Source organism: Balaenoptera musculus, chromosome 19 (genome assembly GCF_009873245.2).
Source record: "Balaenoptera musculus isolate JJ_BM4_2016_0621 chromosome 19, mBalMus1.pri.v3, whole genome shotgun sequence".
Classification (NCBI taxonomy): domain Eukaryota; kingdom Metazoa; phylum Chordata; class Mammalia; order Artiodactyla; family Balaenopteridae; genus Balaenoptera; species Balaenoptera musculus.
Window position 1 is genome coordinate 46,716,736 of NC_045803.1, and position 19,832 is coordinate 46,736,567.

The window sequence follows — 19,832 nt, forward strand, 5'->3', positions numbered from 1 at the left end:
ATGCAGCCAATTAATTAATTAACTAACTAACTAACTAAAAAATATATATATATAGTTAGGGATCACACTACCTGATAATTATGCTCAATTCACGTTTAGACAGAAAAGAAAACGTGTCTGGAAATTTGTTGTACAGTCAAAGAATTTCAATACCTTCTGCTCCGGAAATCCACCTTGTTCTTTAGATTTCCCTGAGGCACTTTCACCCCAGCCTCCTTCTGACTTGCATTTTTTTTGTTTACATGGTGGTCTCTCTGAATGTCATTACTATCAGCTTCTTGGGGGGCAGGAATGGTGCTTTGGACATTTTTGTGTCTCCCACAACACCTGGACCTCAGAACCACTGAACGTGTATTTGCTACATGTATTGAAAAATCCTAAGAACAATTTGCTTATCAAATTTACAGTTGACTAGGAAGGACTAGAAAAAGTAGCTAATAAGTTGAATGTCATAATCAGAATTTTTAAAAATCTCAAAAGGCTGAAAAATGTATAAAAAGAAAAGTAAATAATAAAACCTGAATTCAAAAACACAAAAAACACTGAAATTAATAACATAATAAATCTGTTTAACAGTGAATTACACACAGCTGAAGAAAGAATAATGAACTAGAAGATAGCTCAGAGGAAATCATCCAAAATGAAGCACAGGGAGAGAAAGAATGGAAAATGCAGATGAAGGCTGAGACAGAGAGGACACACTAGGAAAGTCATACCTATGTGTAATGGAGTAATACAAGGAAAGGAGAAGGAATGAGGCACAAACAATATCTAAAAACATAATGGCTGAGAATTTTTCAGAAATAAAGATATCAAACCACAGATTCCGGAAGTGTAGCAAATTCCAAACAGGATATACAAATAAACCCATAACTAGAGACATTGTAGTGAACCTGCACTATAATCAATCAAATACAAGGAGAAAAATCTTAGAAGCAGCCTGGGAAAATAGATTACCACCAAAGAAACAGAATTTTATATTTTTAAATTAAATAAGATGCTTATAGCATGAGTCATTTTTTATTATTTGACACTTTAACCAAATTTTCAACTTACTTTGGAGCCATATGAGGTTTTCTTCTAAAGCTGGATGTAGAATTTGAAGGGCTGTTGAACAAAAGAGGGAGATTGATTTATTTTATTTAGCTCCAAGGGAGTGGACCAATACCAGTGTTTGGAAGGTCAAAAACAAAAAAACAAACGTATCTCTATTTAATATAAGGAAGACATATCAAATAGTTTGAGTTATTAAAACCAGGGATAAGTTACCTTAGATGATAAATAAGATCTCTAACATCGAAGGATTTGATTAAAAGGCAGATACATGAATTCATTTAACAAATATTTATTAAGCATCTACTATGTACCAGGCATAGTTATAGATACTGGGGATGTATCGGTGAACAACAATAACAAAAAAGACAAAAATCCCTTCTTTGGAGAGCTTATACTGTAGTGCAAAGAGACAGAAGCATGATAAATCAATCATGCACTATGTTAGAAGATGGTGAGTGCTCAGGGGAAAATATAGAGCAGGGTAAAGGGGATCAGGAGTACAGGGGGGAAGGCTTGCAACTTAAAGTGTGATGGTCAGAGTAGGCTTCATTGAGAGGTATTGTTTGGTCAAAGACCTTAGGGAGGAAAGAGAGTGAGCTATGAGGATCTAAGCAGTTAAAGGGAACAGGTTGGTGGGAGTCACTTCCAACTCTATAATTTAGTCCTATCACACATTTCAAAGTAAGTTTGGAATTTTAGCAAATGAAATTCTATTGATTATTATGAAATAATAGAAACCGAGATGACTTCCTATATTGTGTTTATTAATGAAAGCTGTTCATCCCTACTATAACATCATGGAAACTTTGCATTTGAAAAACATTTCTTTTAAAACTTCCAAATTCCGGGAAGGATGTTGTACCTTCTGTTGGCATCTCAGAATTTGGAGATTAGAGCAGATAATTAGTATAAGCTTGTTAGAGAACTGGGCTGTCATCTTAAGAAAGAGATGTAAAGAATCTTCACAGAGCATTCAAAAGTAGAATTGTAGGTTTGCTCTTCAGAATCATATTGCTTTTTGAAGAAAAAAAAAAAAGAAAAGCCAACAAACACCCAGCTGCTTTGATTCAAAAACTAATGTTTGTCTCTGATGTTGAGTTCTGCAGTGCCAGGCATTTGAAGTATAGAGGGCTTTGACATGTGCAGAATGAAAAGCCAAGAATATCTTCACTGTTAACTTGTAGTCTTGTGTTACAGGCACACAAAAAGTCCCTTTGGACGGTTGAACCCAAGGAGGCACAGTTCCCCAGAAAGTGATGTTGAACTGACACTGACTGCCAACCTGAACGACATACTGACATTCAAAGACACAGTCATTTTGGACATTGAAAATAGCAACACCTACCGGATACCCTGTCCAGGCTTCAGGAATTGGCTCCACCATTGTTTCAGATAAGCCCTTTGCACCAGAACTCAATTTGGGGAGCACATTTTAGGTAAGGAAATATCATGGACCAATTTTTATACATATCACATATATTCTATAAGCTGAGCATCACTCCTACTTTGGAAAATTATTTTTAAGTAAACAGAACTAGCCTCCTCAGCCCCCTCCCTTCCCTATCTTCACTTTTCCCCCTCCAGATGGGTTCATTGGCCACGAGAAGACATTTCCTAGTCATAGTTTGGTTACATTCTCCAAGCTGTGTCCCTCTACATTAGAGAAGAGATGGTTCAGAGGAAGTATATTCTTCTCTAAAACTTATAGTGGCTTCTCTGTGACAAATTCAGAATCTTGAACATGATTTCTCTTCTTTGATTCCAATATATTGTTAATTCCTCTCCATGAATGTAGAAAATACAAATGGATCTTAGTGATAACCTAAGTAGAGTATAACTAGGAAGGTAAAAATATATTGCAGGGACTTCCCTGCTGGTCCAGCGGTTAAGACTCCACGCTCCCAATGCAGGGGGCCCCGGTTCGATCCCTGGTCAGGAAACTAGATCCCGCATGCGTGCCGCAACTAAGAGCCCATGTGCCGCAACTAAAGATCCCGTATGTGGCAACGAAGATCCCTCGTGCTGCAACTAAAGACCCGGTGCAGCCAAATAAATAAATAAATATTAAAAAAAAAAATATATATATATAGCAAATGTATCTTATCAGGTATTGCAAAGCCAGTAATTTTTTTTCCCGTATATGCTCTCTGCTTGCCTCCCCACCGTAGCACCAACAACTGAGATGGTTGTAGTTGGCTCCACCTGATCACTCAGGAAAAGCTAGAGAGTCTAAATATTTAAATAAAAGGTGGTGCAGCATAGACATCTCTGAGCAGAACGATCTAAATGTGACTCTAACAACGTATGGGGTTTGAATACTAACCATGGAGGATATGTGTGAGGATTTGTTTATGGTTCCTCAGAAGAGTCATGCATTGTCACTAGTTGACTCTCAGGAGCCAGCTGAACTGGTGCCTGTTTGTTTCAGTACTGTGAACAGATCTCAAAGGGATGATCCTGCCTTCTGGTCTAAGGCCCTGAAACCAAGATGGACACACTGTGTTTAGAGATGTACCTGACAAAATACCGTTAGGAACCCTCCCCACAAACCCATCCATACCTCCTTTCCTCTGCTCCATCTACAAAATATGGCACTTAATTGAAAATACCATAAACCAGTAGGAATTAAGTAATAGGCAAGTGAGATTGTTAATTGCACATGTTTTCAGAGAGGCATCCAATTACAGTTTTTGTGTCAACTAGATACAAAAAAATGCTCCTCTCCTCCTATCCATTGACCATATGGTAGGGCATTTTGTCATTGCATACCATTCCTGTTTCCAAATTTATTTGTTAAGTGCATTCAAATATAATTACAGAAAACAATATACTGCAAACCAGACTTAATTACATGTTCTCCTTAATCTACAAATAGTGTCAAATGGCCCCAAAGGATATTCTGACACTTGCCTAGAATTGGAGGGATAGCTGATAGTTTTCTACGAATATAAAAGCAACCTGTAGCTTTTAGCTGCCAATTTCTGCTCTGCCTAAACCCTATTGTTCTTTTTTTTTTTTTTTTTAAAGACAGGAGTTTTTTTTTTTTAGTTTATCTATTTATTTATTTATGGCTGTGTTGGGTCTTCGTTTCTGTGCGAGGGCTTTCTTCTAGTTGTGGCAAGCGGGGGCCACTCTTCATCGTGGTGCGCGGGCCTCTCACTATCGCGGCCTCTCCTGTTGCGGAGCACAGGCTCCAGACGCGCAGGCTCAGTAATTGCGGCTCACGGGCCCAGTTGCTCCGCGGCATGTGGGATCTTCCCAGACCAGGGCTCGAACCCATGTGCCCTGCATTGGCAGGCAGATTCTCAACCACTGCGCCACCAGGGAAGCCCCTGTTGTTCTTTTTGATATAAAATCTTGATGCCAGCAATCTCCAGAAGAATCATCAAAAGCAGGGGTGGGAAAACTGCAGCCCATTGCCTGTTTCTATAAACAAAGTGTTATTGGAAGACAGCCATGCCCATTCATGTACATATATTGTCTACAGCTTCTTTCACACTACAGTGGAGAGTTGAGTAGTTGTGATGGACCACATGTCCCAAAAGGTCTAAAATATTTATTATTCAGTCCTTTTTTTTTTTTTTTTTTTAGAATATTCTGTTCACTCAAGAGGTATTCTATTTTTATTTTTTAATTAATTAATTAATTTATTTATTTTTGGCTGTGTTGGGTCTTCGTTTCTGTGCTAGGGCTTTCTCTAGTTGCGGCAAGCGGGGGCCACTCTTCATCGCGGTGCGCGGGCCTCTCACTATTGTGGCCTCTCTTGTTGCGGAGCACAGGCTCCAGACGCGCAGGCTCAGTAGTTGTGGCTCACGGGCCCAGTTGCTCCGCGGCATGTGGGATCTTCCCAGACCAGGGCTCGAACCCGTGTCCCCTGCATTAGCAGGCAGATTCTTAACCACTGCGCCACCAGGGAAGCCCTATTCAGTCCTTTACAGAAAAAGTTTGCCAATTTTTTGGGCACAGGGATCTAAAGAAATACCCGTATGCCACCTCTTCTGATGGCATATTTTTGGACAACTCCTTTAAATTTTCAGAGCTTCTGTTTCTTCATCAATAAAATTAATCAATATGCTTATTATTACTGGGGTGCTATGATGATTGAAAGATATACTGTGAATAAGTGACAGAGACCCTGCCTAGTTTATAAAATAGTATATGTTATTTATTATTTTCCCCAAAACCTACATTTAGCCCTGAAGTCAGACTACAAAGTTAAGACTCCAATGAGCATGCCCCATTGGACATATATTTAGCTAATAATGGTTATACCTGACAACTGGCAAACACTCCTTATTATTTATCAAGGTTCAACTTGCTTATTAGACATGGTGTCTTTCCAAAGGAGGGACAGATGGGATGAAAACTCAAAGCCCCAAAAAATAAAAAATTTTAAAAGTCCTGAGATGAGTTTTTTCCCTGAAAAGAATATTTTAAAGTAAGCTTATAGTGGAACCTAGAAAAATGGTACAGATGAGCCGGTTTGCAGGGCAGAAGTCGAGACACAGATGTAGAGAACAGACATATGGACACCAAGGCGGGGAAAACTGCAAGTGGGGTGGGGATGGTGGTGTGCTGAATTGGGCGATTGGATTGACACGTATACACTGATGTGTATAAAATTGATGACTAATAAGAACTTGCAGTTATAAACAACAAACAAATAAAACAACTAATACTAAACTTTCATTGGGTTATTTGTATGGAAATATGTTAATATGTTTCAGACATTACATGAAATTTCTAAAAATCTTATATGTTCTGGTGTAATGTTATAGTCATAATTCTAGTTATTACTTTAAAATGGTATATCTCAGAAATAAACTAAATGTCCTTGTCAATTGCATTATTATGAACGTTCATCAAATCTTTAACCGTGGTCATTTTAAGCTTTTGTCAGTTACAGACAGTTATGGGTGTACTCTGATGCTTTTGCAAATATGTTCCTATAAAAGGGTTTCATCTTCAAGGAATTCATGGAAAAGACTCTGACAAGTACAGGTTTTCTGGTAACTGACTGTACTGCTGAACTGAATGAATAAGCATTTTCAGAACTCTAATGAAAAACTGATGGAACTCATAAAAGTGCTAACAAAAGATCAAGATAAAAAAAAAATTAATTACCTGGGACTGAGTGCCCTGATTCGGATGCATATATAATTTTTGTGACTTTCTGTTTGAATTACTTAAAAAAAAAAAATCCCACAAGGACTCAGAGGCAAGAATATACAAATCAATTTCACTGCGAAGGTAAAGGAGCTGTTACGTGGAGGATTACTGGACTGAATGTCAATATTATGACATAGTATGAGTGTGTTTCGTGTTTGGTAATTGCAATCATTGTTGCTTTTGTTGTGGTCATCAATTTACAAATGCTTGGTGTCAGTCTATTTTATCTCTTGTAAAAATAAAATACAATGTGTGTGTGTTGTGTGTGTGTGTGTGTGTGTGTGTGTGTGAAAAATAAATAAATAAAGTAAGCTTATAAAACAGTAAAAAAAAAAAAAAAACTCAAACAAAACACATTTGAACTACCTCCAAGATCTCAGAAATTTAAGTGTCTAGCAAAGAGACAGACAATAAAGAGGTCTTTAGTAAATATTTGCGGAATAGATGAATGAATGCATGCATGCATGCATGAGTAGTAGCATCTTTAAAGCACATTAGTGTGAGATAAATGACCGATCCAGGTGGTGTGTTCTGATGCATTATAGTCCCCTTGACCTTTGGTAAGGTTTAGAGGATATGGTTGTTTCTCTTTAAAGTTCCCTTCAAATTGAGTCCATCACAAGACATTTAACTAGTTACTAGAAATTGACTCAACACAATTTGAAATGTACTTCTCCTTCCGTAGCTATTTGCTTTCACTTCTCAGGACCATTTCTCGTAAAATTGAAGTGATTTTCACATGAACTGTATCTGTGTGTTATGTGGCAGCTTAACCTGCTGAGAAAAACTGGGGGTGGGTGGGGCCACTTCCCACGGCCCCTTTCCTGGTGATGGCAACTCAGGGACCAAACTCAAGTCTAATGACCGACGAGTAGATGTCACCTTGTCCTAGTAGTTCCTAGCAGTATCACCATTTAGCTTCCTACAGTAAAAAAAATAATAATAATGTCTATTTTGTTGCTCACTTTTTTAAAACACTTCCAGAGGAGTAAATCCCAAGGCTGTAGAGCTGAACAGACAACCCAAAGTTGAATCCTCTCAATCCTTGCCTCCTCTTTTCCAGCCTGGACACCTATTATTACCGCTTCAAGTTTGAACCAACAAGGGACGTCGGGTCCAACAGTTGTTCTGGATGAATGAAGATTTCTGTCCCCAGAAAAGCCTGGGTAAGAAAGAAGACTGGCTAAGAAGGGGCGTGCTGAGAGCCAGTGCCAGTCCCAGTGCTCCCAGGCACCCAGGGATCCTCAAGCCCCGTGTTTCAACTCCACCCCATCAGGATGGAGCTGTACCCAGGCCAGACGATTGACGTGATACTTGAAGCTATTCTGCCACTTCCAGGGTAAGAGGACACACATTTAGAAGCTATTATCTCCTAAATAAATCTTGCTCTGTTTCTTAGGAGAGTCCCTTGACATTTATCTGAAGAAACGGTGGTTGCTCAAGGATTGCATACAGCACTGAGTTACCATGGCAGCACCCATTGCATTCAAGGTTCAGCTCTGCTGAGTTTTCTGTTTGTTTCTACAGCTACCATGAACCCAATCTTAAAATACTGTTTAAAGCAGGTTCTCATCCCCAGAGTCAACAGAGCCAGCAAGTCTCTGGTAGAGGGACATCCAGTGTTCAGCCAAAGCTAAGCCTCTGATTAATACTTAGCAGTATTCACTTAATATTTATTTTTAAGAACATGTTTTATAGACAATGTCGCTGCCTCTCCTATCCAGGTATTGGGATGTCCTTAGTTCCTTCCCTCTCAGCTTGACTCAACAGCATCACATTTATAATCATCATCCTTTTATGTATCAATGAAAGAGCCGCATTTATCTTCAGCAACTCTGATGTTTTGCTCTTATTCACATTATCACCATTCTGCTTAAGACATTTAGGCAGATCCAACCATGTGTCTGTTTATTCCTGTTCCCTCATGGAGGCTGGAAACCATTAAAAACCTAAAAGAAAGACTTCTGAAATCACTTACAAGCCTCTTCACAAAGGCAGACTTTGTGAATGAGAAGTGATGGTTACCTGAGCTCCTGCTGGGTCACCAAATTAGGATGTGATGCTGAACTTTCTCCTCATGAAAATAGGAAACAGTAAGAAATTGCCTCCCAGCAGACGAGATGGGAAAGCTGGTTCCCTGCTTAGCTCCTCGAGGGTCACGGATGGCACTTTGCTTCACTTATGTTGTTTCTTCACAGAACATTTTCAGGAAAAACACATCCTCAGTTTAAAAAAGAAGGTTATTTCCCGTTATGGAGTATATAATATGTTCTTTCTCTCTGTTACTGAGGGGTTCAGCCAACTTTCACTGAGTATGTACCACATGACACACACCGTGCTAGGCACTAAGGATGCAAAGATGAATAGAATGCAGGCCCTCATCTCAAGACACTGACAGTCTGTTGCAGGCATGTTTACAGTGTTGTTCTCAAGAGTTGACTGTATTTTAAAGGCATTAAATCTGAGCTGCTGGGGTTCTAAATTCAGTTGTAGCTTTACTAAAAGCTCCCCTGTATTCCAAGTTCTGCTACATAATTGAGAAGAGACTTGAATTCATTAACATCTGACACCTGAGCAGTCTTCAGTAAAGGCTGTTCATGTTATAAATTCACTTTGGGTCCTTTCTACTCTATAAAAATCTAAGGCTCTTGGGTCCAAAGAAGTGTTAATTACCATACACGATTTTTAAATATTCAAATGTGAAAGGCAAAATTTTTCCAGCCAGCTTCCAACTACCTTGATAAGAAATTGTGTAACTACCATTGAATTCTAAGCCTATGAATAATTTTTTTTTTCAACTGTAGTTGATTTACAATGTCGTGTTAGTTTCAGGTGTACAGCACAGTGATAGCCCATGAAGGATTTTTATCTGCATCTTCCATCACTGTTTTGTGTATCCAGTCCCTAACAGCCCTGATAAGTCTTCCATATATATACTGGATGAGCTGAATGTAAATTGATTGTGTCCTCAGGGACAGTCAGCAGTAGACACAGGACCCATCCTGGACACATCTAACCAATCAGACTTTGTGTGACAGAGACCCATCCCTGACATGCACTGCTCAGAAAAATGTGCTCCTCCCTGGTGTCCCCAGGCAGGTAGTTGAGAATCATTTTGCTGATTGTTGAGAATTAGGTCTTCCAAGCTATAGAGGTTCCACAAACGCTGGTATATCTTGTCTGCAGATAGTCAGAGAAAAGCTGGTGTGCCACACCATCATCGGGACACAAAAGGGAAGAGCCTGTGATGACGGTGAACATCATCTGTGAGTTCGTGGCACCATTCATCCAGCTCTCCACCAAGCAGCTCGTATACCGACTGGAGAAGGTCAGTGGGGCTGTGTTGGGGAGGGCCGGGCGCTCCAGCTAGGGGTGCACATGTTCACGCTTTCATTTCAGAAGCTAAATTAATGGGAATCCTGTTACACCCACACCCAGCCAATGTTTTTTAAGCTTCAGAGGCCAATACACATTCAACTAAAAGTTCTGAATCTAAATCTACATTCTTTTGAAAAGTGAATTGCCATAGAAATTCTACTTCCATCATTCCTGATGTATAAGACCAAAGTGAAGCGGTATTGTAGTGCACTGAAAATGCATTTCAGTCCATCATTTTACTCTAACTGGGTAAAATAAACATCACAGTATAGAAATGGTTGGAGAAGAATTATTGATAATTACAGTAACCAGTAAGAATAGCTACCACTATTGATTGGTACGTGCTGGGCATTGAGCCATGTTCATTACATACATTTTCCCATTTGTCCCTCACAGCAATCTGTGCAGGAGCTTCTCTTTCCCATGATACACAGGAGGAAACTGAGACACAAGTTAAGCTATTTTGTAGATCACCTAACACTGCTTGGGAATAATCAAGTTAAACTATTTGATTCACACTCTTTGATGTATATGCCCATAACTGTCTATAACTTTATGTGCCGTTAAGGGTGAGTGGTAAGTGGGGGAGGCCCAGAACAGGGGAGAGATGGGGATGACTGCTGCTCAGGGCAGTGGGCTGGATGGTGAAGAGGAGGGGAGATATCACAGCAGGACTTGACCTAGTCCTAGGCAGGTTTCCAGCAGAGAATTATTTACTGTTCAGGACAGGTATGTGTGGAACATTTCCTCTGGGTCAAGGGCTGTGTGGGTGCTAAAAATCTAACATAGTCACAGCTAAGAGACTGGTTGAGGTTACGAACTGTCAACTAACTATTAAAATTTAATTGTTTAAATTATAATTCTAAACAGTGCTATGAAGAAGAGGTATAACTTGCAGCGAGAGTATATATCAGGAGACATGACCTTATTTGTACGTGAGGTCATAGATGGCTTCCTTGAGCAAATGCCTCAAGGTGGACCGGAAGGACAAATAGAAGTCGGTCTGGTGACAAGGTGGGGAGAGAGAATTGTAGGGAACAGCACATGCAAAAGGCCTGAGTCACGAAAGAGCTTGGTCAGCATAAAACCTGAAGGACCACCTCAGACAGAGACTATGCCAAGAATGACAATGAAGTCCATCTAGAGAAGTGGGCAGGGGCCAGGTGTGTGTGGCATGACTGGGACACATGTTGTGAACTTCGGGTTTTGTTTTGGGTGACCATTGGAGGGCTTCAGGGAAGGGAGTGACATGGTCAGATGTATTCATTGAAACAGTCACGCGGGCTGCGGAGTGGAGTATTTATCAACACCTACCATGCGCCAGGCACTGTGTCGGGTCGTAGAGATACAACAGTGAGAATAGTCCCTCCCTGATGAACTTCACAACCAACTGGGAAGACCAAGCATTAAGGAAGATCCCATGGTGTGATCTATGCTGTCACATGAAAGGACTGGGTGTGGCAGTGCCTAACCAGTCATGAGGGAACCAACCAGGGTTCCTTCTGTTAACGGAGGCTAGCAGGAGAATGTTCAAGACCATTTGTTCTGGTGTATTCTATATATATTGTTCATATTAAATAAACATCTGGATAAGGTGCTCGGCCAGGAGATGAATAAGGGAACTTATAGGCTAGTACGGGAGGTGAGATGTACAAGTTCAATTCAAATCAACAAATAATTTTTGAGCACCTGCAGTGTATTAGACAGTAAAGACACAGCAAAAACCCTAACCTAACAAACTGGTGGGGAATGTAGACACTGAAGAAGTAGGATAAAAGTTTCAGTTACAGGATGCTAAACTAACTGTGACAATCTCCATGAGACATATAAAATGAAAATACTACCAGAACTCCTTCTACAGTTATTAAGCTTTCATTGCTGTTTTAAATTCTTCCTTTTTTAAGTAATCAGGAAAGATATTTACTGGCAACAGCTGTGCCAAATTTGGTTGCATCATATTCTCTCTAAATGTAGCCATTCAGAGAACATTCAGTGAAGATTTATTGAATAGCTATTCTGTGCAAGACATTACAGTATATGATAAATATGCAGCTTAGTTTCCTATTAGATTTTTTTTCCAAAGTACATAAACACTCATAAAAATGTGTGGGTAGTGTTCCTTTTCTTCTGTTTATATCCTTTAGCCTTGTTTTTTTTTTTTAAGCATATTCTTGTTTAAATGTCTATTGTTTGAATTTATCACTAGAATAATACATAGCATAATAAATAAATAGCAAATATTTTGAATATGACAGTGACTTGTTGAATTTAAAAAATGAATTGAGTCATTACACCCTATTTGTTTTTGCCCTTCTCTCCTTCCTCCCAAATATCACAAGTTTGAAATCTGTCCTACTACTGTATTTTTCGTTGTTCATTTCCTGCTCACATTTTACTCCATATCAGGGACAATGAAGAAATGCGACTTCATTACCCAGGGTGTGCAGGAGACCTGTCTTGGTACACCCAATTATCCAGTCTGTCTCTTTGTTTTTGGCTCAGGGCAGTGTATCTGATTTAGTACCTTAGACTTTAATGATACCAAGCCTGCCTATGGGAAGAATTTTTCTATAACCGTTTCCTCAGATTTGATCTGCTGTATAACTATTGTACCATTCATAAGCCACAGAGATGAAACCACATCTCTGTGGAATTGAAAAGGTCAAATGAAACTAGCAGTCAGTTTGCTTCATGAAGTCCAGAAGCAAATCCTGTCTCCTGATATTTGATGAGACAAACAAGCCAGAGAGAAAGGGTCATTTTTAAAATAGAACGGGTTCTCTGTGCATCGACTCTTTCTCATCACTAACCTCTAAATGGCCTCTTGCCAAAACCAACTGACTGTGGCTTCTTCACTTCAAAGCTACCTGCAGTGACACAGCAGCCTGGGGGGAAGGTCGAAAGTGCTGCTTCATCCCTCCCCAAACTGTAGTATGAAATCTGCAAGTGCAAGGTGAACCCAGTACCTATATTACCATGTTAGAGGGAGGGGGACAGTGGCAGCTTCTCATGGTAAGTGCCAGACCGAACCTCCGAAAGAACTTTGGGAGTGCACAAGGGGCTAATGAGGTACAACCGATGCAGGTGGCTCAAGCCAACTTTATGGACTGAATGTTTGTGTCCCCCCAAAATTCATACACCAAAGCCCTAATTCCTTATATGATCATGTTGTAAGTGGGGGCTTTGGGAAGGGATAAGGTCATGGAGGTGGAGCCCTCATGAATGGGATTAGTGCCCTTATAAGAAGAGACAAGAGAGATGATCTTTCTCTCAGGCATGTGAGGACACAGTGAGAAGACAACTATCTACAAACCAAGAAGTGGGCTCTCACCAGGCACTGGATGTGCTGGCACCTTGATCTTCGACTTCCCAGCCTCCAGAACTATGAGACGTCAATGGCTGTTGTTTAAACCACTCAGTCTGTGATATTCGTTATAGCAGCCTGAACTGACTAAGACACCATGGACACTGGTCACCCAAGCTCGCTCAGAGCCAGTGTCTCCAGGAACCACAGTGGAAGAAAGACTATGCTGGACAAAGAAGCAGAGGCAGCGGCAGAGCAAAACATGGAATCAGGAGGACTTAACTGAAATTGGAACAGGGAGAAAAGCAAATCAAAGCAAAGGGGCCTGGGAAAAATAGGCTAGAGTTGTTGGAAGAGCCAGGGAATGGGAGGGAGATTCTTTTTGGAGGCCAGAGACTGAGGTTTCCGTACTGATATTAAAGGACCCCCTTTCCAAGGCACACAATGAACAATGTGGATCCCAATGTCAGAATGAGAAAAATCCAGTCTGACCAGAAACTTCCAGCTTAAGATCCATTTATGATGCTTTCTCCAGCTGAAAAATGAAATTTGATCTAACAGAGTGAACGATGCTTCTAAATCAACTCTCCCAGTGTTATCAGGAAAATTTACAGGAAATAGTTATGAGCGTTTGTCAATATAGCAAGATAAGTATATTTGCAAATTGGGTATTTTAAGCATGAACAGAATATTGTGTAAGGAAAAAATGTTTTATTCATTGTAATGATACATGGGTTCTTCCATAAGATATCACTAATTTATTAAACTTTGTTTTATGATGCTGTGGAAACTTCTGTAGTAACAGTTCTACCCAGAAGCATGGCTTATATAGGGTTTTTAAAACCAGGCAACAAGAAAGTAAGAAAATCGAATCTGTCTTCTGGCTTAAGTAGGATCTCTTCTAGTGAAATAGATACACAGATACATAGATACATAGAAAATATCTATACCTATATCTACATCTATATTAATCCCTTGTAGAGATTTAGATAAATCATTTGGAATGTATGGTGGACTACTGAGAAGTGAACCTATGTAATATGTAGATACATATTATCTATATCTTGATAGATAGATACATGACAGATAGATATAATATAAATCCATACATCTATAGATATAAATAGAGAGAATGCTAATTCTGCTGTTAACAATGAATATCAGACATTTGTTGCTAAAGGCTTACTGTGTTTACCATAAGTTGGTTTGTTTCCTCTTTTCTATTTTTTGCAGAAACCTAACACTATCCTGGAACCTGATTACCAGCCCTTGGTCATGAAGAACATTTCCACCCTGCCTGTGAACGTGTTGCTCTCAACAAGTGGACCCTTCTTTATCTGCAAGGCTGATAAATCCCCACTGCCCTCAATTCCTGAGGTAACTGGGCAGAGGGTGTCCTAACTCCTAGGGGGGTGCTGTGTGTGTGATAAAAGAAGAGAATAGTATTGGTACACTGCCTAATTTCAGTCGAGAAAAATATAAAGAATCCAGGAAACAGAGAGGAAAAATCTAAAATGAGTCATAATATCAATAAATTCTGATATCAACTGGTAGGAAAACCATTATTAACAATGTGAGAGCTTCTTGCTCATTATTATGACCCTTTCCTTCCTGCCCATTATAACGAAGCTCAACTTTAGAAAACAGTGACTTCCCACTAATGAGAGGAAAGATCTTTTAATCCCCCTCAAGTCTGACTAAAACTCAAATTTGACCAAAACTCAAAGCCCCAACCCTAAACCAGCCAGCCCATCTCCAGACAGTGAGAAATGTGAACCAGGCTGAAGCAGGAGGCTGTGAGCTCCCCTGGCCACCAGTCTGGGGCAGGATGCAGTGTTCTCTGAACATTCCCACAAGATCATCCCCGTGATCCTTGGCCGGGCATGAGGACACCAGTAGGAATGGCTGGGCCTGGGGGCAGGTGGCACTGCAGAGCGGTAGGGAAGAAGGATTGAAGGAGAGACCAGCCCCACACCCCACGGTGTTTGGCCTCCCAGTCCAGGGAGATAGCTAATGGAGAAGTGACATAGAGGAGGAAGTGAGGGCAGGCAGCAGTCGCAGGATCTCAGAAGAGGGAGCCTGGGACTTAAGGACATCTGCTGTGAGCCACACTCGGGGAGACGGATCTTTGTGGAAGACGGGGGACAGAGCCACTTGGTGAGAGCGTGTCGCAGACAGTACTGCACCGCCACCCTCCCCTGCCCTTCCTTCCTCACTGATTCTTTAGTGGGTCTCATTCAAACATGATTTGGGGGAAAAAAAATAGCTAAGATCTTTGAACAGAGAAATCAAAGGAGGAGATGATCATAAGCAAGAGGCAGATGAAAACCTCCTGCAAGGGAACCTATGCAAGGAAGAAAACCCACAGTACAAACAGGGAGTTCTCTACAGTCTCAGAGAAATTACAGATGATAGGACCTGTCTTTAAAAAGAGCTCAAGGACAAGATACAAGTGTTCAAAGAGGAGGTGAAGAGTGAACTCAAGAGCAGAGGAAAACAAATGGATGAGAAAATGAAAATTCAGGTGTGAGCAGCTTTCTCTGTCTGGGTGGGAGGTTAGACCCACTCTTGTCCCTCCTGAAATCTTAATAAAAGTAGAAATGTTCAACAGGAAAGACACCCAGAGCAATAAAATAAAAGGGCAAGAGGAGGGTATAACCAAATAATGAGAGATTTAAACAAATTCTAGAAGATAGAATGAGGAAGGGAGTGGGTGGACAAAAAGGCACAAAGACCTGAAGCGTAGAAAATTCACCAGTGAAGCGGCAAAGAAGTGGGAGTCATTCAGCCCAAGTAGCCTGGGATTAGAGGCAGCGAGTGGAGCAGAGGGCTGAAAACAGAGGGATTCTGTGTGCACCGGACAGCTGTGCCCGCTGACCCCACTCAAAAGACTTGGGCAGCTGGCTCTTATCCCAAGACATAAAGATAAATGCTCTTCCCCAGAGAAACTCATCAAAACGGGGAAATTTAATGTTTCCTGTGTCAGTGTCGATACCCCAGAATAATCCCTGGTGTCTGAGTCGTGTGCATCGCCTGATCGTCCCCTCTCTGCCCCAAAAAACTGTTCCATAGACCTGCTGTGCTACAAGAATTGAGAAATTGTGACCTCAGTATTGTCGGGATGCCAGGGTGGGTCAGGAACTACTGTTTCTTGTGATAGCTCTTGTAGTACATTTTGACCTTTTATATTATTTGCACATATAACTTTAATAAAAAGCATACATATAATTTTAAAAATAAAGAACTTCTACAAATCAACAGGAAAAATACCAACAACCCAATAGAAAAATAGGCAAAGGAAATGAACAGAGAGTTCACAGCAAGAAAAAGAAAATAGCTTTTAAATATATGAGAATATGCCCAACTTTACTCATGTTAGAAAAAATGCAAATTAAAATTACTATGAAACACATTTTTTTTCCTATAAGATTGGCAAAGAGCAAAAATTAGATAATGCTCTGTGTTAGGGACGGCATGTGGAAACAGGCATCCCCTAAGATGTTGGAGAAGTGTACATTGGAAGATAGTATGGCAGTAGCAGTCAACAATTTCTTTTTTTTTTTAGTCATCAATTTTATACACATCAGTGTATACATGTCAATCCCAATCGCCCAATTCATCACACCACCACCCCCAGCCCCCCACAGCTTTCCCCCCTTGGTGTCCATACGTTTGTTCTCTACATCTGTGTCTCAACTTCTGCCCTGCAACCTGGATCATCTGTACCATTTTTCTAGGTTCCACATACATGCGTTAATATACGATATTTGTTCTTCTCTTTCTGACTTACTTCACTCTGTATGACAGTCTCTAGATCTATCCACGTCTCAACAAATGACCCAATTTCGTTCCTTTTTATGGCTGAGTAATATTCCATTGCATACATGTACCACATCTTCTTTATCCATTCGTCTGTCGATGGGCAATTAGGTTGCTTCCATGACCTGGCTCTTGTAAATACTGCTGCAATGAACATTGGGGTGCATGTGTCTTTTTGAATTATGGTTTTCTCTGGGTATATGCCCAGTAGTGGGATTGCTCACATGGATAGATCATATGGCTCATAGATCATATGGTAATTATATTTTTAGTTTTTTAAGGAACCTCCATAGTGGCTGTATCAATTTACATTCCCACCAACAGTGCAGGAGGGTTCCCTTTTCTCCACACCCTCTCCAGCATTTGTTGTTTGTAGATTTTCTGATGATGCCCATTCTAACTGGTGTGAGGTGACCCCTCATTGTAGTTTTGATTTGCATTTCTCTAATAATTAGTGATGTTGAGCAGCTTTTCATGTCCCTCTTGGCCATCTGTATGTCTTCTTTGGAGAAATGTCTATTTAGGTCTTCTGCCCGTTTTTGGATTGGGTTGTTTGTTTTTTTAATATTGAGCTGCATGAGCTGTTTATATATTTTGGAGATTAATCCTTTGTCCGTTGATTTGTTTCCAAATATTTTCTCCCATTCTGAGGGTTGTCTTTTCGTCTTGTTTATGGTTTCCTTTGCTGTGCAAAAAAGCTTTGAAGTTTCATTAGGTCCCATTTGTTTATTTTTGTTTTTATTTCCATTTCTCTAGGAGGTGGATCAAATAAGATCTTGCTGTGATTTATGTCAAAGAGTGTTCTTCCTATGTTTTCCTCTAAGAGTTTTATAGTCTCCAGTCGTACATTTAGGTCTCTAATCCATTTTGAGTTTATTTTTGTGTATGGTGTTAGGGAGTGTTCTAATTTCATTCTTTTACATGTAGCTGTCCAGTTTTCCCAGCACCGCTTATTGAAGAGGCTGTCTTTTCTCATTGTATATCCTTGCCTCCTTTGTCATAGATTAGTTGACCATAGGTGCGTGGGTTTATCTCTGGGCTTTCTATCTTGTTCCATTGATCTATATTCCTGTTTTTGTGCACATACCATATTGTCTTGATTACTGTAGCTTTGTAGTATAGGTTGAAGTCAAGGAGTCTGATTCCTCCAGCTCCGTTTTTTTCCCTCAAGACTGCTTTGGCTATTCGGGGTCTTTTGTGTCTCCATACAAATTTTAAGATTTTTTGTTCTAGTTCTGTAAAAAATGCTATTTTTAATTTGATAGGGATTGCATTGAATCTGTAGATTGCTTTGGGTAGTATAGTCATTTTCACAATATTGATTCTTCCAATCCAAGAACATGGTTATATCTCTCTCCATCTGTTGGTATCATCTTTAATTCCTTTCATCAGTGTCTTATAGTTTCTGCATACAGGTCTTTTGTCTCCCTAGGTAGGTTTATTCCTAGGTATTTTATTCTTTATGTTGCAGTGGTAAATGGGAGTGTTGCCTTAATTTCTCTTTCAGATTTTTTCATCATTAGTGTATAGGAATGCAAGAGATTTCTGTGCATTCATTTTGTATCCTGCAACTTTACCAAATTCATTGATTAGCTCTAGTAGTTTTCTGGGGGCATCTTTAGGATTCTCTATGTATAGTATCATGTCATCTGCAGACAGTGACACTTTTACTTCTTCTTTTCCAATTTCTATTCCTTTTATTTCTTTTCCTTCTCTGATTGCCGTGGCTAGGACTTCCAAAACTATATTGAATAATAGTGGTGAGAGTGGACATCCTTGTCTTGTTCCTGATCTTAGAGGAAATGCTTTCAGGTTTTCACCATTGAAAATGATGTTTGCTGTGGGTTTGTTGTATATGGCCTTTATTATGTTGAGGTAGGTTCCCTCTATGCCCACTTCCTGGAGAGTTTTGATCATAAATGGGTGTTGAATTTTGTCAAAAGCTTTTTCTGCCTCTACTGAGATGATCATATGGTTTTTATTCTTCAATTTGTTAATATGGTGTATCACATTGATTGATTTGCATATATTGAAGAATCCTTGCATCCCTGGGATAAATCCCACTTGATCATGGTGTATGATCCTTTTAATGTGTTGTTGGATTCTGTTTGCTAGTATTTTGTTGAGGATTTTTGCATCTGTATTCATCAGTGATATTGGTCTGTAATTTTCTTTTTTTGTAGTATCTTTGTCTGGTTTTGGTATCAGGGTGATGGTGGCCTCATAGAATGAGTTTGGGAGTGTTCCTTCCTCTGCAATTTTTTGGAAGAGTTTGAGAAGGCTGGGTGTTAGCTCTTCTCTAAATGTTTGATAGAATTCACCTGTGAAGCCATCTGGTCCTGGAATTTTGTTTGTTGGAGATTTTTAATCACAGTTTCAATTTCATTACTTGTGATTGGTCTGTTCATATTTTCTGTTTCTTCCTGGTTCAGTCTTGGAAGGTTATACCTTTCTAAGAATTTGTCCATTTCTTCCAGGTTGTCCATTTTATTGGCATAGAGTTGCTTGTAGTAGTCTCCTAGGATGCTTTGTATTTCTGCGGTGTCTGTTGTAATTTCTCCTTTTTCATTTCAATTTTATTGATTTGAGTCCTCTCCCTCTTCTTCTTGATGAGTCTGGCTAATGGTTTATCAATTTTGTTTATCTTCTCAAAGAACCAGCTTTTAGTTTATTGATCTTTGCTATTGTTTTCTTTGTTTCTATTTCATTTATTTCTGCTCTGATCTTTATGATTTCTTTCCTTCTGCTAACTTTGAGTTTTGTTTGTTCTTCTTTCTCTAGTTCCTTTAGGTGTAAGGTTAGATTGTTTATTTGAGATTTTTCTTGTTTCTTGAGGTAGGCTTGTATAGCTATAAACTTCCCTCTTAGAACTGCTTTTGCTGCATTTGGGTCGTCGTTTTTTCATTGTCATTTGTCTCTAGGTATTTTTTAATTTCCTCTTTGATTTCTTCAGTGATCTCTTGGTTATTTAATAACGTATTGTTTAGCCTCCATGTGTTTGTGTTTTTTATGTTTTTTTCCCTGAAATTCATTTCTGATCTCATAGCGTTGTGGTCAGAAAAGATGCTTGATATGATTTCCATTTTCTTAAATTTACTGAGGCTTG

General features: G+C 39.7%; 1 protein-coding gene across 1 annotated transcript in view; it reads left to right on the forward strand.

Moving 5' to 3' along the window:
- Positions 1–19,832, forward strand: part of HYDIN (HYDIN axonemal central pair apparatus protein) — a 432,518-nt gene that overhangs the window by 239,114 nt on the left and 173,572 nt on the right. The window contains 12 exon segments of the mRNA XM_036834209.1: positions 2,254–2,297; positions 2,299–2,407; positions 2,409–2,477; positions 2,479–2,492; positions 7,289–7,319; positions 7,322–7,399; positions 7,402–7,471; positions 7,474–7,542; positions 7,545–7,564; positions 9,412–9,467; positions 9,469–9,553; positions 14,141–14,284. Coding sequence (XP_036690104.1) covers positions 2,254–2,297; positions 2,299–2,407; positions 2,409–2,477; positions 2,479–2,492; positions 7,289–7,319; positions 7,322–7,399; positions 7,402–7,471; positions 7,474–7,542; positions 7,545–7,564; positions 9,412–9,467; positions 9,469–9,553; positions 14,141–14,284 — 789 coding nt within the window.